This window comes from Mercenaria mercenaria, chromosome 11 (assembly GCF_021730395.1).
Source record: "Mercenaria mercenaria strain notata chromosome 11, MADL_Memer_1, whole genome shotgun sequence".
Lineage (NCBI taxonomy): Eukaryota > Metazoa > Mollusca > Bivalvia > Venerida > Veneridae > Mercenaria > Mercenaria mercenaria.
Window position 1 is genome coordinate 28,064,409 of NC_069371.1, and position 22,431 is coordinate 28,086,839.

A 22,431-nucleotide genomic window follows, 5' to 3' on the forward strand; every position below is an offset into this window, starting at 1 on the left:
AGTTTCCTGGTTTCTGACATGTTATTGTAATTCCCAATGAATAAACTGTGCAAACAGCGTACACTTATAACATTTAACCTCTACCACTATTAACTAAGCTTACAGTATGGGACATTATCGCATAGTGCGGCAATTTTCCTTTGATCTTTGCAGCATGTTATACATAGTAACACACATTATTACTACAAAACTGTGCTGATATCTTACAAAACTGTTGCGATATATATCAACACGGAAATCTCTATGGAGTTTCATAAGAAAAAAAGTGTTCCGATATATATCAGCACAGTAAAACTGTTCCGATATATATCGGAACACTTTTTCTCTATTGAGGTCCTATCAAGGGAGTATAATTTTTTCCTTTCAAAGAAAAAATGATTTTAGCTCCAATTTACAGTTCACAGAGAAAGAATTGTCACAAACACCTACATTTATAAAGTAAAAGAATAAATAAACTAGAATATTTCAAAAACTTGATAGTTATTGCCAAATTCAGAAATACATGAAATATATGAAATTCTGAGATTTCTCAAATGTTTCTTTTTCTTTGATTTTTTTTACAAACAAAACAACAAGTTTTACAATATGTCTGGCCAATGAAATGCAAAGATTTAAAACCAATGCAGAAATTTGTTGGGTACTTTTATCTAGGGGAACACATTTTCTAAAACAGAAGTTTTAGTGTTTCAGTCAGCGAGGCGCAGAAAGGGAATCAAAATAGTAAAAATAATAATAAACAAATTTAAATGAAAATAATATATAAATTTTAATGATAAACTATGCGATAAAACAGTTATAATATGTAGTGCTCGTGTGTTACCAGGATATATCAGAGCTAGGGGTACATCTCGTTATTTTTCTCTTCACATATCTGTCTCGGCCTACCGGCCTCGACGATATGTGCAGAGAAAAATACCCTCGATGTACCCCTAGCTCTGATATATCCTGGTAACACACTCTCACACATACTATAACTATTACTTATTTGGTGCAGAATAACAGCATATCTGATCAAACATGTTTCCCTTGGATGACATTTTGTGGAAATAATCATGCAGGCGAAACATCTTTATGGTAAGGTTATCATTCTATGCATTGTTAAATTTTCCTAGATTATTTCACAAATAGTTATTGTAGGATAGGTAAAAAGTAACGATAGCTTCTTGTCTTGAAAACTTGTGACCGCTCGCTGAGTTTCCTCTCATACATTTTTTATCATATAGGAGAACAATTAACATTTCAATGCTAGAACACATGTTTATTTATTATTCTAATATTTTCATAAAGTATGTCATTATCAAAACAGCTTGTTATCTATCTTGATGTAAGGAATCCTGGCCGCCTTCACTAACCTGCAATTAAAAAACTGACTTTTAAACATGAAAATATTACGTTGTCGTACTTTTTGTTTCTTTTTGTTATTGTTTTTTATGTTTTGGTTATTTTTACTTGTTATTGTTAAACTGACATGCTTACGCTGCTTTCTCGGGAAATCGTGTACGACGAATGCGTAACCAACCAGAAATTGCAGAAATATACAAATATATGGTTAAACTATTTTAGTGTGTGAATAACGAAAACTTTTAAAGGCTAATTTCGCTATAACTATAAAATTAAGTATACTTTACCACAGCTTTGCTTTGAGCAGTCTCTAGATTTTATGTGATCGCTTAAACATCCTCCCCCACCTCCTTCCGGCATAGGGTTGCTGCATTCGCGAGTCTTATACTGGACACCACCTGTTTATGCAAAACTCTCATTTCTTTATATTGAATTATATTTATGTTGTGGTCATTATCAAAGAAAAGAGATAAAATAACTTTATTGTTTACACTGAAGACTTTTAATACGGGTCTTCATGTTCATTCTGACTTTTTTACGAATTACAATAAAACAAGTTTTGAGTGATTACATACGTTTCTGCAACTTTCATTTATGAAAAACACTATCTTAGTCAATAAAATAAGTAAAAACGCAAACACGTATTAGTTATGCTATTGAAATTTGATAAAAAATAGAAGAAAAGTAAGTTATATTTTTTTTGATCGTTCACATTCAAATATCTGCTTAAACGGTAATGGTTAATCAGATGCGATATTCTATATTATTTTCTATCGATTCAATGATGTTTTCCAGTTCATCTGCAGAAATGTTTCTTTAAATCTACCTTATAATCACCCAGTTGGTTTTATGGCTCGGACAGTGTAATAACCAATTGTGTGTTTTATAGCATGCCTTACCTTTATAATATCACTTTATTAAAAGTGTAAAATAAAAGATAGCTTACTGCAAAATGTTTTCGTGCGAGAGTATAGTATCTATACTGTGCGTATTTAAGGCATACCATACTTAAATAATATCACTTGTACAAAAGTGTGAAGTAAACGATAACTTACCGCCACACGTTTTCGTGCATGCCGACCATTCCGACCAAGAAGTATATTTTCCGTTCACACGTTTGCGGCTAGTAAATGGTCTTTGAAGGCCTGCCCCATATCCCTATATAGAATACAAAAGTGATAATTCACCTATCGATACTTCTATGTCCCATAACCCTATATTGAATACAAAAGTGATATGTAACTACAAAATGTAGTGTGAAAATTCACCGATCACTACTTCTTTACCCCATAACCCTATTCTAAATATAACAATATAGCAAGAACATATATATGTAGGAAATTCCATTTATTATGGTTTTCCTGCAAGAAAAATGTAATATATCAATGAACCAAAATGAACGGTATCCATTCTCGTCAAGCGTAACATCTCATCTTTATCACCTTACTGCCCATAGAATAATATCACAAACTGTGTTACACAGAAAGCAAAACTGTGAATGTCAAAGTAGCTGTTGTTTACATAAATGGATATTTTACGTAAATTTGAAATGTTCAAAGTAATTTTCTTCAAAGAATTAAGTTGAAATCTGATATTACAAGAAATTTTGAAGCATTTCTGTTTGTTGGCATCAATTCTGAAATCTGGATACATAGAACGCAGCCTAACCAAAATAAAATCAATGTATGTATAAGTGTAGGCCACACACATAATCAGTACATGGCCATACGCATGTTTTTTTTCGTGTTATAACATTTGCAGAATTCCGCGGAATTGGTTGATACCGGAAGGTGCCAGTGTTTTCCGAAGAATTCTAAAGATGTAACAACACGAATTCAGCATGCGTTAACATTATTCTAGCATAAAACGCGTAAAAAAACTTTAAAAAAAACGAATAAATTATCCCTCAACGTCATTAAATTGTAATGTAACGTGCGGGAATGTCTGCGTTGATTTTCCGCGCTGACGACATTTCCTTTTGAATTAACCGTTTTGGGGCAACGGAACGCGCATATATAAAAATGTGTTTTAACAGCAAGTGAGCGCGTTAACACACGTTGTCTCTCCTGTTAAACCATCCCCAAAACTGGATAAGAACAGCATTTTTATGTTTATAAATAGACATCAACGTCAACGAACACAGCGAAGACCGCCTTAGAACGGTTTGTAGCCAAACACCAATAGGGAGTTTAAGCCTGTTACTTCCGTGTACGTCCTCACTGATAATTCCTACCATGATCTAACATTACAAAATAGCGTTTATAAAAGGTAACACATGCAAGTCAAAACTGACAAACCATAGACAAGAGTAGAGTACCTACTTCAGGCGGAGACGAACCACCGTTTGCCTTGAAGGTTTCAGTGATAGTGGGTAGTGCAGGCTGTAAATGAAAACAATACGTGAAACATACTTCCATAACACTTTTGTTGCATTCCAAAATATGTCATAAATCGACACATAGGGCAGGTTAGCATAAATTACAAAGCTTGCCAATTAATGAATAATTAAAAACATATTTTCTTTATTACCAACTCTTCAGTTTTGATATTTTAATGACATTGGCGATGTTACTGACAATCAGCGAAAATCTTTTTATATAACGACACTGATTTTACTTGATCTTTCTTTTTTGCATATTTCTGCACAACTGTATAAATAATTGTGTGTAATTTATGAGATAAATAGTTGTCTAGCTTTGGTAATGTATTATTGATATGCATGTTTCATTTGCATGCTTTCCATAGTTTATAAATACTTTATTTTCTAAGTTACCAGCTATCCCTGCTGTCTTATTGTAAAGAATGACCAACACAGTATTCTTACTATAAGTATATGTTTATTATATGAGTGCGCCTTAACAACTGCTGAAACAACATCCCAAACTGGGTGTGTATAAAATATACGCATGCGCTGTGAGTATACTACATTATCTACATAATGATACATCTCCCCTTTTGGCAAAGAACAAGGAACACAATTTCTGAAAGCTAAAATAAAATAAATCAAAATACTCCAAATTTACTATAACGTAAAATTTCTTTCATAAAGTCTGTTTCTCCATGAATGGCATATTTTTGCTATCAGCACTTAATTATCTCTGTTCACTGTTTACATAGCACGCGTGTTCCGCTATCTAATGCTATCATATTACATTGTTTCAATTAATCTTGTCGGAGGTTTAACTGCCCTGCCAGATCTACTCATATATGTTTTTTCACTTGCTTCATTATCTGACCTTTTATTGCTTTTATCAGAGAATTGTGAAATACAGTCAGAATTTTCTTGAGGCGCCGAAAGGTTGTTATTTTCCACATTTTGCATGTCAACTTCAGGTATGCACTCTTTTGATTCATTGGTTTGTAACAAATGCCTCCTATTGCGACGATATGTGTTACCGTCAGGTGTTTTAACAGAGTATGACCTATCATGGTGTTTTTGCACTACTACTGCAGGACTCCAGTTTTTATTTGCTTGCTGAATTCGTGCCGAATCTCCTATTTCTAATGGTGGTAAATGCTTGGCTGTCATATCATAATACACTTTCTCCCTTTCCTTGTTTGCTGACAATTTCTCACGAATGACCTTGTGTGAGATTTGCCGGGGAAGTAATTGCGACTTAGCAACTGGCAACACTGACCTAATTTGACGTTGGAACATAATTTCACTGGGTGAAAAACCTATTTTAAGTTTTGTAACCCTATATTCTTGTATTCCTATCATTGGGTCGGTGCCTGATGCTCTGGCTTTCGTGAAAATGCGCTTGCAAATTTTCACGTACGCTTCCGCAAAACCATTACCGGAGCTGTGGTAAGGACTTGTGGTCTGGTGTGTAAAATCCCAGAGCTTTGCAAAGTTTGCAAACTCATGAGATGCATAGCATGGCCCATTATCAGATACTACAATTTCTGGTATGCCAAATCTAGCAAATATGCCCTTGAGCCTACTTATAACTGTCGAACTTCTACAGTTAGGCAGCTCTTTGACCTCAAAGTAATGTGAATAATGGTCAGCGACTATCAAAAAGTCTTTGCCATTGAACTCAAATAGGTCTGTGCCAACTACCTGCCATGGGTATTCTGGAACTTGGGTGTAGACAAGCGGTTCTTTCTGGTTTGAGTCTCTGTGTTGCAAACATACAGGACATTTCAGAACGAGATCTTTAATTTCCTGGGTGATTCTAGGCCAGAAAACAATATCACTTGCTCTACTTATTGTTTTCTCTATTCCCATATGACTTGAAGAATGTAGTTTTGACAATAAGTCTGCCCTTAGGGATTTAGGAATAACAATTTTGTGACCCTTCATTATTACCCCATCCATGACGGTAAGCTCATCCCTGTAATTCCAGAAATCTAGCAGTTCTGACTTGCAGTGATTTCTTTCATCAGGCCAACCTTCAATAATGACTTGCTTCAGGGACAAAAGTTGTTCGTCCCTGTCAGTATTGACCTTGATTTCTTGTAATTTCCGGTCACTTACCGGTAAGCTTCTTTTGACCATATTAACCTGGACTTCTACAGTTTCCGTCAGGGACGGATCTGTATCCTTGACCGGAAATCTAGACAAAGTATCTGGTAAAGGAATCTGAGTTCCCTGCCTATAAGTGACATCTATATCATACTGTGAAATGTTTAAGAGCAGCCGCTGTAACCTAACAGGTGCAGCAAATAAGGGTTTCTTACATATAGCTATCAATGGTAAGTGGTCTGTAACTACTTTGACTTTTTTCCCATACACCCACTGGTGGAATTTCTTCAAGCCAAATACCAGTCCAAGACACTCTAACTCAATCATAGCATAGTTCATTTGGCTTGGCGTAAGACTTTTACTGGCATAACCTATAGGTCTACCTTCTTGAAGGAGTGTGGCCCCAAGTCCTGACCTACTTGCGTCGGTTTGCAACTCTAAGGGTTTAGCCGGGTCATAGAAAGCAAGGACAGGAGCTTGCGTTATGATATCAATCATCTGATCATAAGCTTGCTGCTGTGATTCACCCCAGAGAAATTCTACATCTTTCGCCAATAATTCTCGTAAGGGCAAAGTGACCTCAGATAGCCTAGGTGCATATCTAGCGAGATACTGACTCATGCCAAGTACCGTTTCGAGTTGTGACCTATTTTCCGGGATAGGCATTTCTCGAATTGCAGACACCTTGTCTGGATCTGGGCTAAGACCTTGTTTAGATATCACATGACCGAAATAACTAATCTGGGACTGCCCAACCTCCAGCTTATCTGGATTAAGGCGTATACCTTGTTCTAGTGACCTTTGGAGCACTGCTCTCAAATTCGCATCATGCTCCTCCCTTGTTTTGCCATATACTAAAATATCGTCTACTATGGCAGCTACCCCTGGGAGACCCTCAAATATTTCGTCTATTTTCTTTTGGAACAGATCCATAGCAGACGAAATACCCATTGGAAGCCTCAGATACCTGTACCTCCCAAATATGGTATTGAATGTAGTCAACATGGAAGACTTCTCTGTCAAATGCATGGCCCAGTAACCTGACCTAGCGTCTAATTTTGTAAAAAATGTAGCACCGTTTAGCTGGGGAAGTATGTCATCCAGTGTTTTTGTCGGATGATAAGGACGTTGAATGTTTCTGTTCAAGTCACCCGGATCAAGTACTATTCGCAAGTCACCTGATTTTTTCTGTACTGTCACCATTGAATTGACCCACTCAGTAGGCTCACTTACTTTTGTAATGACCCCCAATTTCTCCATCTTATCTAGCTCCTTCTTGCATTTATCTCGTAATGCAACAGGAATCCTACGTGGAGGATGAACCACAGGTTTAGCATCATGTTTCAGATAAATAGAACATTGCCCTGGAATAGAGCCAATGCCCTTAAAAACCTGGGAATATTCATTCAGCACTGCTGTTTTGTTAAGCGGGGAGGATACATAATTGGAAGTGACAGCATGTGCGAGTTTAACTAGGCCAAAATCTATGGAAGTCTGAAAACCAAACAAGGGTGGTGACTGGGTGTCTACTACATGAAATTCTACATACTTGGTCTGTGCAGAAGGTTCATGGGTACACAGCAGGGTAATGGAACCTAGACATACTAAAGGGTTGCCATTATAACCTGTGAGCTTCGTTACAGAGGAACAGAGTGCGGTTTTTACACCTAATTGTTGCAATGCAAAATGAGGTAAAATATTCACCTGTGCGCCAGTGTCTATCTTGAAAGAAATTTGTTTCCCAAGAGGTCCAGTTTTAATATCCACAAATGCCTGATTGCACATCTTGTCCACAGCACTAATTACTGTATCAATGTAAATATCCTCAGATGAATCATCAGCCCTCACTTCATTGACACGTTTACTCCTGCACACCCTCGCGTAGTGATTCCATTTTTTACAGTTTCGGCATTGCACTCCCTTCGCCTTACACTGTTTGTCCCCATGGAATTGACCACAGTTTTGGCACGATTTGTGCGCGACATCGGGCTTGTTTTCCGTTGATTTCCGCGACCCGCCTTTGCACTTTATATCTCGTTTTCTCGATTCCTCTTTTTTGTGATTAGTTTTCCGTACAAAGTTAATAGAAGACGATTCTTGCATGTTATTCATTTGCTCTTGTGCATATTCTACAGTTTGACATATGTCAACAGCTTTCGCCAATGTTAGTTTCTCACCTACTGTTAAAAGCTTCTCTCTAATTTTGGACGACTTTACACCGAACACGATCCGATCTCTAATCAAATCTTCCTTGTAGGCTTCGCCATAAGAACAGTCATTTGCAAGTATCTTAAGTCGTGTAATGAATTGTTCCATGGTATTTTCACCTTGCACTTCATTATTAAATTTGAACCGCGCAAATACTGGGTTTGATTTCGGCTGAACGTGTTTTTCAAATGCGTCGGCGGTAGCTTTTACTGATTTTTTCTGATCAGCTGTCAACACTAAAGTTTTATAAATTTCTCTTCCTTTTTGTCCCATCCATAGGAGCAAGTATGTGATTTGTACTGGTTCATCTTTCCCCTTTAACGGACCCTGGAATATCAATTCCGCGTGACCTCTAAAGGTTTTGAATGTTTCCAACAAATTCGGACTGTCCCAGTCCATTGTAGGCGTCGGTACACCGGTTAAATCCATTATTTAAATCCGATACACTATATGCACTATATGCACAATGATTGTTAATAATCCTGACAAATGCGGATGTATTAAAATCGTTAATTTTCTGACACCATGTCTTATTGTAAAGAATGACCAACACAGTATTCTTACTATAAGTATATGTTTATTATATGAGTGCGCCTTAACAACTGCTGAAACAATATCCCAAACTGGGTGTGTATAAAATATACGCATGCGCTGTGAGTATACTACATTATCTACATAATGATACACCTGCTATCTATAAGGAACGAGTTTCTAAATAAGCTTAGCTTCCTACTCAATCCTTGATTTGTGTAAATATATGTTTGATGTATACCTGCTGTAAAATAAATATTGTTTAAACCAATAATTGTGTTGACGACAGACGTAATTCTTATTTGAAATTCGCCTGCGCGTTTCAATTCTGTTAATATTTAACCATAAAGAAACAAAAATGTTTACATGAAAGTATATGAAGAAAAATATCTGTTAACAATTATTTTATAATTCTACCGGATGGTCGTTCAGCCTTGAGCCATATACTTTTTCCCTACAGTCAGCACTGCGGCCGGTACGGTTTCCAGAGAAAACCACCTGAATTACAGGACAGCTGTCATCTGCACATTCGAATCTTTCGTCTGGTTTTCGATCTTTAACACCAAGGTACTTGTAGTACAACATTCTGGCAAGTGGTATACAATAAACAGACATGCACGAGAAGATCAATTAAATACATGAAAATTACAATCGTAATATAAAATTATCTAAACATTGATAGAACTACTCTTCTTTTCTGACAAACAACAATCTGAGGTGACAAAAGTAGAAAATTTGAATACAATATAGACATAATTATAATGACACAAATAAGAGTTATATTACCCAGTGGTTTGGTTATAGAAAAATTTCTTTCCGTCCAAGTTTGAGTCTCTCTTATCAAGTTCAGCTAGTGAGTTTACTTCGGTGAATTTTGCTTTTGTATTCAAGTTGTATGGAAATTTGCTTTTAATATCCCATGACACTCCATCTGGTATGCAGAAGCCGATACGTAGTGTTTCATCCCTATAGTAAAATTAAACCAGCATTATTATTGTATAAAAATAACCTAAATAAAATATTGTACTACTAACATCCGATCCGTTACCAATGTTACCATTTTCTTTCTTGATATATTTTTTCAGATTACAAATATGTTTGGTTATTCAATACGAATTCTTGGTAAAGAACTAACTCTGTAAGATACACAATGCATACCGACATTTGATATAATATTACAACGTGTTTATTGCTAATGCAAAAATGATAGATACTGTATTATTATTATTTTAGTAAGAATGAGAACAGGTATGTAGCAAAAAAAAAACTACTTTTAATCACAAGTCAGCAACATTTACTTATATTTTTATTACTTTAGTCAACATGTGTTAGCATATATAACACAAAATCTACTCTCACCGAGGTATTAGCAATTAGGACACGTTACGGTTTGCAAGCCTGCGTCTCGGTAACAGCGTAAATGCAAAAATAAATTAGGAAGAAACTGAAATGAAACATGCAATATACCTCTAATTGTTTTGAGTAAACGGGACATTCCGTCTTTTTTACCATGTAACAATACAGTATTACTTTCCGGAGCCTGAACATATAAATATGGTAATAATAGGCTCTCAACAAGTTTTGTAATTCTACTGGCCAGCGAGTATTTTCAGAAATTTCCAATCCTAGGATTTTTGAGTTCTGTCTCCGTAATTAATTGGAAAAAAGACTTACTTTTCTATTCCCTCAGCCGAAAATTTTATAAACGTCGGAACCTTGCCAGTTACATGAAATGTGTACGTTTCTGTCCCATTAAGTACAACTGATGGTCCTGCACTTTTCTCCAGATCAAATGAGAGCTGGGCACCAGGGTATTTATCACGAACAAAAATGCCAAATGATTTCTTTAGGTAGAACGCTCCAGGGCCTGGGTGGGTTATTCTCCACTAAGAAAACAAGAGCAAAATTTATACGGTTTATACGTAATAAAATCAGAAGGCAGATCGTTAATTTCTCTTTTTCGTATGCTTATAACCACGGAAAAATTCGGCGTTTTAATATACTATCTGAATAGTATTTTTATTTTTCTCATGCGTTTGAAAAATTGTGAATTTAATCAAATCTGCGAATAGATCTTCAAAAGCAAAGAACGCAACCAAGCAACAAAATATTGGCGCGTCTTGACTCGATCTCTTCATCAGAGATAATGGAATATGCAATATCCCTCTCGTACCCTTCCACTAGTTTAGTAGAACTTCGTATAGAAAATTAGAATATTCTTCATAATCCGAAAAAAAAAACACCAGAAAATATAGCCACATTAAATCCAAAGCGGTATATGTTAAGAATCCGTCTATTTCGTAAGTAAGTCTATCTTATATGTATCTTGTGAGTAAGCATACCTATTAAGTCAGTCTATTTTAAACTGCAAATTATTTGAAAAATTGCTCCCAACACTCAGTTAGATAACCTTGGATCATAAGCAAGGGGGCTTGAAAGTTTTTATTATTAATGTCATGTACTACGGGTGCCAAAAGTAAACTTTTAACTATACTTACAATGTATATTCTATTTTTGCATAAATTATTCGTATTTCTAAGTCGTTCTCATTTACATTTGTTCTTTATCATTTGTTCCTTCTCCTTTTAAAATTATCCCATCAAATATTTCATTTCATTATAACTCTCCGTATTTTGACAAAGTGTTCTCATATTATCTTGCAGTTTTAGATCATGCAAGTTATTCAACATATGACGTCAAATAGACTAAAGTTAAGATGATTTTAAGATGATGCTATGGGAAGAGATTCCATTACCTCTCAGGAGCAGCCCCAGTCAAGCTAAATCTGCTATTGTTTCGCTTGATTGCATGCTATTTTTCCAAATGCCTTAAGTATAAAAGCTATTGCTGTTGTGCATTTCAGTTAATCTATGACAGGTACTATTATACCAGGTCAATTTAAATTCCCTGTAACGGATTGAATGTAATTGTGGTAAACATTATAAATGTGAACAATTAGTAGGAATAGACATGATAGACAAGGACATTTAACGAAAAGAGTGACGGGTCATTTTTAGTCGACTTATTATATGAACCCAAAGGTTTATATAACGATTACATAATGTTGAGCTGACTTCGATTTTAAAGCAAACTGACACAGTATAGGTTATATGGTGCCAGACAGGACTTAAAGTTTTGCTAAATATCCGATTTAAATTGTAACCGAAATAAGAGGTATTGTATATATTCATATCTTTCAGCACGACCTTAACGTTGTGTTAGTGGTACTGCTTTTAATTTTTCAGCGTAAATGTTTCGGACCAGGTGGTTTAGATACTCCAGTTGTCATATTTGGGTAATTCTAATCCTCCTATGGACATAATATCTGCTTTTTCATTTTGTCTTTCAACAGATTTTGTGATGCACACGATCAATAGACGCAAATCCCTCTCTACAGTCTAGTTGACTTACCCTCTCACTGGTGTTTTCTTGTTTAGGGATAGCAAATCACATCAGCTTGGAATCATATGCCGCTTTTCATCATTTTCACTACATGAACAAATCTCCGGATCTCCCCACACACCATTTGTACTTACCCTCTGCAATTTTTCCATTCCTACTATAATACCTTAAATAGTATAAAAAATATTCTTGCTGTTGGATATTTGAAGACACTCATCCACTAATACTTACTCTACAGTTTCCATTTGTGGTTAAACGGACCTAGTGCGTTATGTGTGTCTCTAGCGGTGTTTGTCCTGTTTAATTATTAAAAGGAATCTACTCTTACCTTTTAGTTTTGATATATACATTAACATTATCATCTTAAAATTTTGCTCGAAGTTAGAGTCACACGCATCAACAATTTTTCAGAACTATTAAAGGAACATAGCCATTTTTAGCTCCTCTATTCAGAGAATAGTGGGGCTATTCCGCTCGCCCCGGCGTCGGCGTCGGCGTCGGCGTCGGTGTGACATTTCTTGGTTAAAGTTTTTCGGCAACCTTTGTTTTTCTGTCATATCTTTTTTACTATTGCTTATATCTTACTGTAACTTGACATAAACATTGTCCAGCATACAAACAAAGTATATGCAGGGGCTGGGCCCATTAAATCCAAGGTCAAGGACACCAAGGTGTTATACTTTGGTTATTTTTAAGGTTAAAGTTTTTCAGCAACCTTTGCTTTTCTGTCATATCTTTGTTACTATTGCTTATATCTTACTGTAAGTTCACATAAACATTGTCCATCAAACAAACAAAGTATGTGCAGGGGCTGGGCCCATTATACGCAAGGTCAAGGTCACAAAGCTGTTATACTTGGAATTATTTTCATGTTAAATTTTTTCGTAAGCTTTATTTATAGACATATCTTTGGTACTTTAAAAGATGATGACTTGAAATTAAAAATGTGTCTTTATAATCATCATCTGCATGTGTGATTACAATCCCCATAACTCTTATTGTATTTTTGACAGAATTATGCCCCTTTCATACTTAATGTTTTTTTTTAGCAATTTTCGCTTTCTGGATATGACTTAAGAACAATATAAGATAAGACTTAAAACTTAAAATGTATCTTTATCATTATCATCTGCATGTGTGTTAACAATCCCCATAACTCTGATTTGTATTTTTGACAAAATTATGCCCGTTTCATACTTAAATTTTTTGACAAACTTCGTTTTCTGGACATAACTTTGGTACTATATAAGATAATGACTTGAAACTCAAAATATATCGTTACCATCATTATCTGCATGTATGGTAACAATCCCAATAACTCTTAATTTGTGTTCTTGACAGAATTATGCCCCTTGGTGTATCTTCCTTTTAAAAGTAGAGGTCTCTTGTTGAGACATATATTCATTTTAATGTTTCACCGAATAGTAGAGCGCGCTGTCTTACGAACAGCTCTTGTTACATAATGTTGTCAGTACAGAAGTCACAGCTATAGGACCTTGTACTGAACTATAACCTATATTGTATTGGTGCGCCGTAAAACCCAAATAAATAAATAATGAACTCGATTTATGAGGCTGAAACCAAGTGTATGCTTCAAAATGATATATGTAGATAGGACGGGACAAGAAAAGGCAGGGGCAGAACGAACGGACAAAGTGAATCTTAACGTAGGTGCCCGAAGTTGTATCTATTACACTATTACAAGTAATATGATATACATATGATACTGTTTTTTTTCTTTTAATACTAAAAGATATAGGTAAAATATTAATTTCGTTTCATACGCACAGTTTACATGGATTTTCAACTGTCAAGCGTCTATTAATTGTAACGTTTTTTTTCTTCATTTTTTATCCCAAACGTGAGTAACTGGATGGATAAATTATCTATGTATGAATACAGTTTAACGAGTGAGTATTCGAATATATATAACACCATTAAGTTATCCGACTGTTATTCCCAAATTATAGTTTCATATCAGGTTTTGCACATCAATGTTCCGCATGAACATGTTTTTCTCATATATCTGTATGAACACTTCATGCAAATTGTTAGTATTTATCAAGACACATTTACAAGTACAAAGTATATCTAAAAAATATACACAGAAATCAACTTAAACCTTAAAGCTTAATATAGTTTTCTCTACTTTGTTAAACTGCAAATATGATTATTTTAACTCACAGTTCCATATTTGGTTTTGCACATCGCCATTCTCCAGTTTGGTCTTAGACGACAATCTGCACCTGCCGCTGAGAATCCGTCGGGTTTTACCACGTACCATCTCTCTACGCCATTCGTTGTATTCTGGTACCAGGAGAAACCAGCACCTATCTCACCATCTCTCTGTTCCTCCCAACCAGGATCGGTCTTGCTGCCTGACATGGCATAGTTGCCACCTTCCTATGAGGATATAGGTATTCATTAAGAACATTGAAAGTTTAAAGTAAATAATCATGACCTCCCTTTGGTTATTTGTTGTGTGACTGACTTGTAAAAGTGACAGTTATAAAGTAAAGCAGGAAATGTATTTAATTCTAGTATTTTCTTTTTTAAACATATTATTTTTCAATGAACTGCTATTTTAGGTATAACTGCGTTATTTTTGAGAGATCCTTGATATAAACGCGCAAGCATAGATGTATGAGATGAACGAGAAAGTATATGTTTAAACATAGGTATATGAGAAAATACATCTTCAAACATAGATGTATGAGAACTGTATGTTCAAACTGAGTCAAACGTTAAATTACAACCTCGTTGGCAAGACTTTCACGTGGTTACCGCAACATAAAATGTTCTTGTATCCTATATCTAACTACTTATTCATATTAAACACCTACGGACGTATGTGTAAATCTCTTGAACAAATACATCCCAGAAGTATACATATCAATTCGTTTCAATACATCCTTGATAAAGACGAATGTAATACTATTCATAGAGACTAAAATTTTGTTCCTGTTCTTCTAAGGTACACCAACAGCATGAAAATTGTAGTAGAACGTTAAAAAAATTCAACGTTGTGCATAACATATATATATGAATGTACCATTGGCAAAGTATTTTACTCTTTCACAATACCATTTTGTTTTTCAGTCATCTGAAATAGTAAACCCTCCAAAAAATTGAAAGGCGTCAGCAAAAGATGCCGCCAATTATTTGTCATGTGCATTTAATCTTCCCATGCTCTCTCTCTCCCCCTCGATTTGTAACTGTAAGCTTTGAATCGCCTTACCGCGTCATCATATGCGAACAATGCGTTTTTGAACGAGTTTGTGACTGAGAAGAAGTAGCGATCCCCTCTCTTCTTCATAATAGCAGCATTGTCATATTTGTAGTCTGATGTGAATCCGTCAAACCAAAGATCATAGTACCGATTTACTCCTCTCCAAATTGATACTCCACTGTGGGGCTTGTCCCTGGATTAAAATAATGATAATTTTATACTATAAAGTAAACAACCGTACGTTGTGTTGATAGGTAGGTAGGTAGGTAGGTAAGAAGATAGGTTGCTGGCTAGCTAGCTAGCTAGCCAGCCAGCCAGCCAGATAGACAGATAGATAAATAGATGTTAAGAGAGTGATATCAATCATATACTCTATATTTGTTACATAAATTAAGAATACACCATAGAAACAAATTTTAATGTTATTTCAAGACTAGATTTTTAGAAAGACTATGCAAAAGTGTGTGTGTGCGTGCGTGCGTGCGTGTGTGTGTAATAGTCCAAGATGGCCCATAAAAGCTAAAAAGCTTATTTCCAATGAGGTCCTCCTACGAGCCAGTGGCATTGGATAGTGTCTAGCTTGTTAATTAATATCAGTCACGATAACTTCCTGTGCTTGCATGCCTGAATGCGTGTGATCATTTGAACGTAGGCCTATTTCAATGCGGAGCACTGTGTAGGTGGCAGCGCTCTAAGATAATAGCTTTTCCTGTTGAACATAGGATTTTGTATTAAAAAATGAATAAGGAACATGAGATCACAGTGTGATCTTGGCGCCCACAATTGAGCCATTTTTGAATTTCAAGACTAATATAAAAATCTCTAATATTAGAGATACGCTAAAAATTAATACAAAACAAATGTCTTACCGACACATGTTACCACAGAAAAATGTATTTACTTTTTACATAGGACTAATGATAAGAAAGTTAGAAAAATACCTAAAATATTGAAAATCTAAAAATAGAATTTCTAAAAATAGACTCATTCTTGGAATTTAAGGGGAAGTTACTCAGTACAAAAGTTAACAAGAGAGATGGCACCACTAATGAGTTATATGCATTTTTTTCTTATTACGCATATATAATTATTGTTTTTATAACTAATAATTAAACCCATACCCTAAACAAGAGAGATGACATTATTAATGAGTTATATGCAATTATTATTTTTTTCTTATTATGGAAACAAATGCACATTTAATTACTTATAGTATAACTAATAATTAAACCAAGAAATTTCAGTACTAAACAAATTAATCATCAATCTTCTAGGGTAGTCCATTCACTGCTGAGTTTTAATAGGAAAATAATGGACAACTTGAACCATTATCTCATTAGTGTCTGTAGACTTTATGACCCTTCTACAGGTAAGGCCTTAAAAAAACAATTAACTACTTGGAGGGCCACTGGATATAAAATTATATTAGAAATCAAAATAAACAAAGGGCCATAACTCATTAAAAATTGTTATACAAGTCTGAGTTTCAGGGGGGCACAACTAGGGTACCAATACATAATTCTGACAAAGTTTGGTCAAAATCCGCCCTGTAGATTCTGAGAAGATGCGATAACGAGAAATTGTTAACGAACGGAATGACGGAAGGATCGATGGACGGACCACGGACGCAGAGTGATTTAAATAGCCCATCATCTGATGATGGTGGGCTAAAAATCTAAATGTTAACTTTGTGCATTAAAATGAATTTCAGCAATATAAAATTTATAAAGTTGTTACTTTTTGCTTTCGTTAAGACTTTGAAAAGTATAACATACAAACCAAATGTCATTATTCTGTACAAGTACATTTCAAATGATTTCTTAAAATGGGCACCAGAAGCATTCTGTATGTCAAACGTAATACTAAATAAGAACAATGAAACAAATAGCCTTTTCAATGTTGTTATCTTACTGGCTTATTAACCTGATACATCTAGCATCTTTTGTACGTGTACTGGAGGTAAATTATATAATAATGTGTAATATCCAGCTATACAGACAAATCATACATTTCTAGAAAAGAAGTTCCAAGCTTTTTGCAACTTATTATAGACTAATCAAGTTTTACATCAATGTTAAAATGGTCTTATCCACTAATTGTAAAAAAATGTGATTCATTGAAAATGAGAGCTTACGGATTAGTTATGCTTCTGTCCAACCCTTCAGCCGGTTCTCCCTTATTTTCGCTATCACCTATGATAACAGACTCGCTCAGTGTCCCTGCATGGTCTAGTAGCTTTTCGCTGAAAAACATAAATAATTTTACAAAAGACAAAAAGCTGTAATTTGACAAAAAGGTTATCCGCAAGAAGATTAAGCGAAGATGTGAATAATTGGCACAAATTTCAACTGTACAAAAATCATACTGGATACATTTTATTCTTCGAAAGGATTAATTCTATAGCGAATTTCAAAAGTACAAAACATGTGAACTTAGTTACTTCTGTCGGCCGAAATGATACGGCTGTACAATTAAACATTATTACTAGGATGTTGTTTTATAATAAAACTACTGTAGGAGAGTGTACATGTAATTAAGTAATTTAAGGAGCGAATTCACACACCATAGTACTTGTAACAGGTTTCTTTTTGTTGTGGGCCTACTTTGCAAATGCGTGGCTCTGGGGCTGTTTGTGGTACTCTATGCTTCCGAGAAATCTACTCTTACCTATTATATTTTGCAATTAAATCAACACATTAGACGACGGGTATCCCAAAGCTTCACTCATATCAGCCGGTAATATTATTGGGCATATTTCAAAAAGTGATATTTTATATCTAGTTTAAGATATAACATTTGCATAAATTATGCGTCAACCCATTCAGAGTTTTTCAAATTCGAATAGTCTACAAGGTTGTCCTGAAAATGGGAGATAATCTACACGTTTTATCTTTAGGACTTAACGCACAGAAATACCCCTTTATCAATCAAGAATTTTGTTTTGTTTTGTTTTTTTGTAGATCTAGTGTCACTCAAAAAACTTCAGGCAATAAAGCGATTTATCCAAGTTTTGATTGTAGAGGAAGTCTGCAACTACCTCTCGAAACATTATTTCAGGCATCGAAGAGTATCTAGGTAAAACCATCGACCTTTAGAAAGCTAGCTCGATAACTTCCTCACATAAACAGTTTGTATCGCAAGCGATCTTTCGAACCTATATCGTTGAAGGACAAGTGAGTCAAAGCCAACGAATTTATTCACTCGTTTATAGAGGCTAAGCGTTTTGAGCAAAAGAGTTATTCTTAAATGAAGGGTATACAAATGAAAGAAAAATCTTACTTTGATACCATTATTCCATTTGTACTATCTGCCACGCTGAAAAAGTAAGAAAACAGATGAATGCCATTGTAGCATTTAGGTAAACACTTTTAAGTATCGAAATAAACCGAACAAAAAAGATGAAACGTAAAGCGTTTCCATTTACTGCTAGTATCTGTGGGCGGTCATTTCGTAAAAACATGTTTACAATTGAAACTACTCATACATATATATCATTCGTTTACTTATTTTTCAGAACTTGAATGACAGATTGATTTATGGTATCCGTTCCACAAATACACAAGTTCTATATAACAGTGCTTTTAAAATAAATCAAATATTTATGCCTGGTAAGTTCAAAAAATGTTGGTATCACTTGAATGTGTATGGTCTACTGAAAAAGAAAATATAAATAACAAGTCAAAAATATGTTACAGAATCGTATAGTCTTCAATGATGCTTCAACAAAAAGCCAGTTATTACAGTGAAAGATTTATCATTTCGAAGTCAATTACATGACTGTAATGACTCTTGCATATTATTTGTAGTCATCTTATTCACTCACTCTTAATCAGCAGACACAACTCTTTCAAATGATACCAAAATGGGGTCACCAGGCATCGAAAGTTTACCTGTTTGCGGACCGGGTACCTCAAACATCGGTTTCTGTTATAGTAGAAACTATGAATTACTTTGGATTCATGAAATTCAGTTTTCGTGCATTATGTTTATCAAATCCTCACGAATGATTTCACGGACTTAAACCATTAATGTATTTTTGTTTCGTTTCATAAACAAAATATGTTTTAATAAATGACTAAAAACTTATTTTTTAAGACTGTAGCAAAAAATGCCTTTCATATACACAATCTCAGAAAATCAGTATATTCATAAGTGTTACTCAGTCACGAAAATAAAATGATCATTTCTCACATGTTTTAGTGATGTAAGATTTATAAATTATAAAAATTGATATTGAACTCAGGTAATTAGACATCGATATTATCGACCAATCCGAAACTGACATGGTACTTTCAGTCGCAAACAAAGGTTCGAAATGATGAGACCACATTTTTTGTCTATATTTCATTATTAATGTCTTTTTGTCGATTACTACGTATTTACTTAACTGATACCAAACACAACTTGTATCGATAAATTCGAACTTTATACATTTTATAATGTTAATCATTCGAATAACGAATCGCCTAGAATAAACGATCTCAACATTTTTAGTTTATTGTCTTACAAAGGTTGTCAATGCATTTGGTAACCTAGCTTTCACAATGGAACATTTCACTTAATTTTATCAGATTTTTTGAATGGAGACCTTAACGTTAAAAGCATTACTACCAATTAATACATTTTTAGTAATTGAATTTGGAAACATTAGAATACGCCCATTAATCCATCTGACGAATGAATTTCACTGTTACTGTATACCATAAAACTGATTTACTCAATAAGTTCATTAATAACAACTACACTCATCAATTTTAATCGTTCGTCGTAGAAAAGTGTGATCCATTGAGTACAATCCGAATAGACTTGTATCATCCATTATCAGATTTATCAAACCCAAGTCGCTATTATTCTGACTGTAAATTACCAGCTTAAAGGATCCTTTTAACTATTTAATATAAACATGTAACCGAAGATTAACATTTTGAATCAAAAGGTGCCATCATGATTGAATACAATTATGCCTGATACTTCCCAATTGCAAATCGTAGTAATTCCATATCGAATATATAGAAGTTATTAAAAGTTACTTGTATTACTACAGGAAGAAATATACAAGTTTAGTACTCTTTTGATTCAATGTTAAACAATAACATAAGTTATCAAACTGAAAAAATCCTTTGAATCATTAGGTATTGCATAAAATTTATAAAAGTAAAAGACACTATATTATCAACTAAAAACAGTTTGAAAAATGCGACAAAAGCAAATAACTTTTGAAATGTTCATAGTTAAATTATGATTCTAAGGTTCTAGCTTACAAAGAGAACGTCAAAATTTTAGTAAATTGTTAGGAGACTTTTTTCGCTACGCAGTCCATGTATTAATTCCATGATATGAAGGATCGGCAAAGGCTCACGAATATAACATATTCCGTATTCCTTAAATTTTAAATATAAGCAGGTTTGATAAAAAGCGGCGAGATCTTATAATGTTTCCTAAATATTTTTAAGGGTTAAATGGGAAACCTCTGTTCGGGCCCATTTTTCAGAACGAATGTGCAAAAAACTTTATATGTCTAAGTGAAAAAAATCGACCATTACAAAATAATTCGAGTTTCTGTTGCATTTCACTGAACCGGTTCTTATGAAACATATAATACAATGAAAAGTTACCTAAGAAATTACAACAGCAATACCTCATCGTAATGCCCAAAAACAACTATTTTAGTATTTGATAATGCGCGACACTGATTAGTAAAATAACTTGAAACCGTACGACAGATAAAATCACGAAGAAACATTCTACTGACGCGGGGCCATTGTCTATTCGCTATCGACGATAATAATCCATTCACCTTGGATCGACAGAATTCCTTTGTAGTTTTGTATAAATCATTAACAGTTGTTTTTAAACTTGTAGAAATTGCATGTTGTATAAACAGTTGTATGAAACTAATTATGAGGCATAGAACAAGTTGATGTTTCCGGTAATCCCGACCTGCCCGAAATTTTTGACCCGACCCTAAATGTTTTATGGCCTTGGAGATTTGTTTCAACTTTTTGTTTTTAAAACTGCACTTTTACGCTTTAAACATAGTCAGTGATGTTAGAAGTCAACTTACAGATGCTCTAAAGGCATAACACCCTTATTTGTACATGTATTCATTTTTGACACAAAAATAATTTCCGAAATGTCCAACTCAATAACAAAAAAATCAAAAGCATAAAAATTACCGACCTACCTATCCTATTTTTAGCATGTTACCGGAAACAAACATTTTTTTTGTTAGGTCTGATGTAGTTTTAGAAAACAAAACATTGAATTAAATAGACCAGTACTTAGCGAATATTTCCGATGCACATAAATGTTTTGAGATTATCCCTTAAAATACAGCATGAACATCGGATTACAATCTCGGATTCGGTAACGGATTAATTCGCAAATGTCTATATACTGACGCAATCGGTAGTGAGATTGTCTTCCAGTCGCAACTACAAGAAGGTTCGACCCGTACATGCGATGCATCTTTGCACCTACATTTTTTTCTGTATATTTCATTTATTTCATATTTCTTTTTGTGATACATTTCTGTTATGGTTCAGTATATCATAAAGATATGTCCAAAACAGAATTGTATCGTTAAGATTCTGGTGAACTAATATACATTATGTAATGAATGTATGAATCAAGTTTGGAAATATACGCATCGCCCTAGAATCTAACAGGCGATCTCAAGATTTTTAGTTTTGTGGTTTACAAAGGAAATTAAATGGCTGGTTGGTTTGGGCTTTCCTACTGGAATCATTTCAACCTTAATCTCTTATCAGATTGTGCTTGAAAGGCAGACCTTAAACGGGTAAAAGGCAATGTACTTCCAATTAAGAACTTATAGCCTTATACTTACGATATTTTGGAAACTTGTAGTAAACTGCCTTCAATCCACATGTTGAATTTTCCGTTCTTGTAACCTAAAACATAATTACACAATAACAGTTAGTCTTTTTATAATCATAACTCCATCAATTTTACTGATCTGTTCAGTCGTAGGAAAGGCTAGATAGTCCTATTTGAGTAACAAAACTGAATAGCACTTGTATCATCAATTATCGAATTTATAACATCAAGTGCTAAATTTGATTCATGACGATGTAAAAGTTACACAGATAATTAGGCCAATACCTGTTAAATATTTGAAATAAACATTGATAGGACCCGAAGAGTTAACTTTTGGATCTAGAAGGGGTTGCCATATATTGCAACAATGGGTTTCTCGTGATTCTTCAATTCTGCCACCGATATGAATACCATT

The 22,431-nt window shown here is 34.4% G+C and overlaps 1 protein-coding gene across 1 annotated transcript in view; it reads right to left on the reverse strand.

Moving 5' to 3' along the window:
- Window positions 1-1,237: 1,237 nt before the first annotated feature.
- The window catches only part of LOC123530841 (cell migration-inducing and hyaluronan-binding protein-like), a 49,354-nt gene continuing 28,160 nt past the window's right edge, over window positions 1,238-22,431 (reverse strand). The window contains exons 13-25 of the mRNA XM_053518796.1: window positions 22,302-22,431; window positions 22,027-22,090; window positions 18,459-18,494; window positions 17,314-17,421; window positions 15,189-15,372; window positions 14,135-14,353; window positions 10,223-10,434; window positions 9,335-9,514; window positions 8,966-9,134; window positions 3,663-3,722; window positions 2,397-2,499; window positions 1,629-1,739; window positions 1,238-1,352 (exon numbers count right to left, since the gene is read on the reverse strand). Coding sequence (XP_053374771.1) covers window positions 1,348-1,352; window positions 1,629-1,739; window positions 2,397-2,499; window positions 3,663-3,722; window positions 8,966-9,134; window positions 9,335-9,514; window positions 10,223-10,434; window positions 14,135-14,353; window positions 15,189-15,372; window positions 17,314-17,421; window positions 18,459-18,494; window positions 22,027-22,090; window positions 22,302-22,431 — 1,581 coding nt within the window. The 3' untranslated portion in view covers window positions 1,238-1,347. The remainder of the gene's footprint in view (window positions 1,353-1,628; window positions 1,740-2,396; window positions 2,500-3,662; window positions 3,723-8,965; window positions 9,135-9,334; window positions 9,515-10,222; window positions 10,435-14,134; window positions 14,354-15,188; window positions 15,373-17,313; window positions 17,422-18,458; window positions 18,495-22,026; window positions 22,091-22,301) is intronic.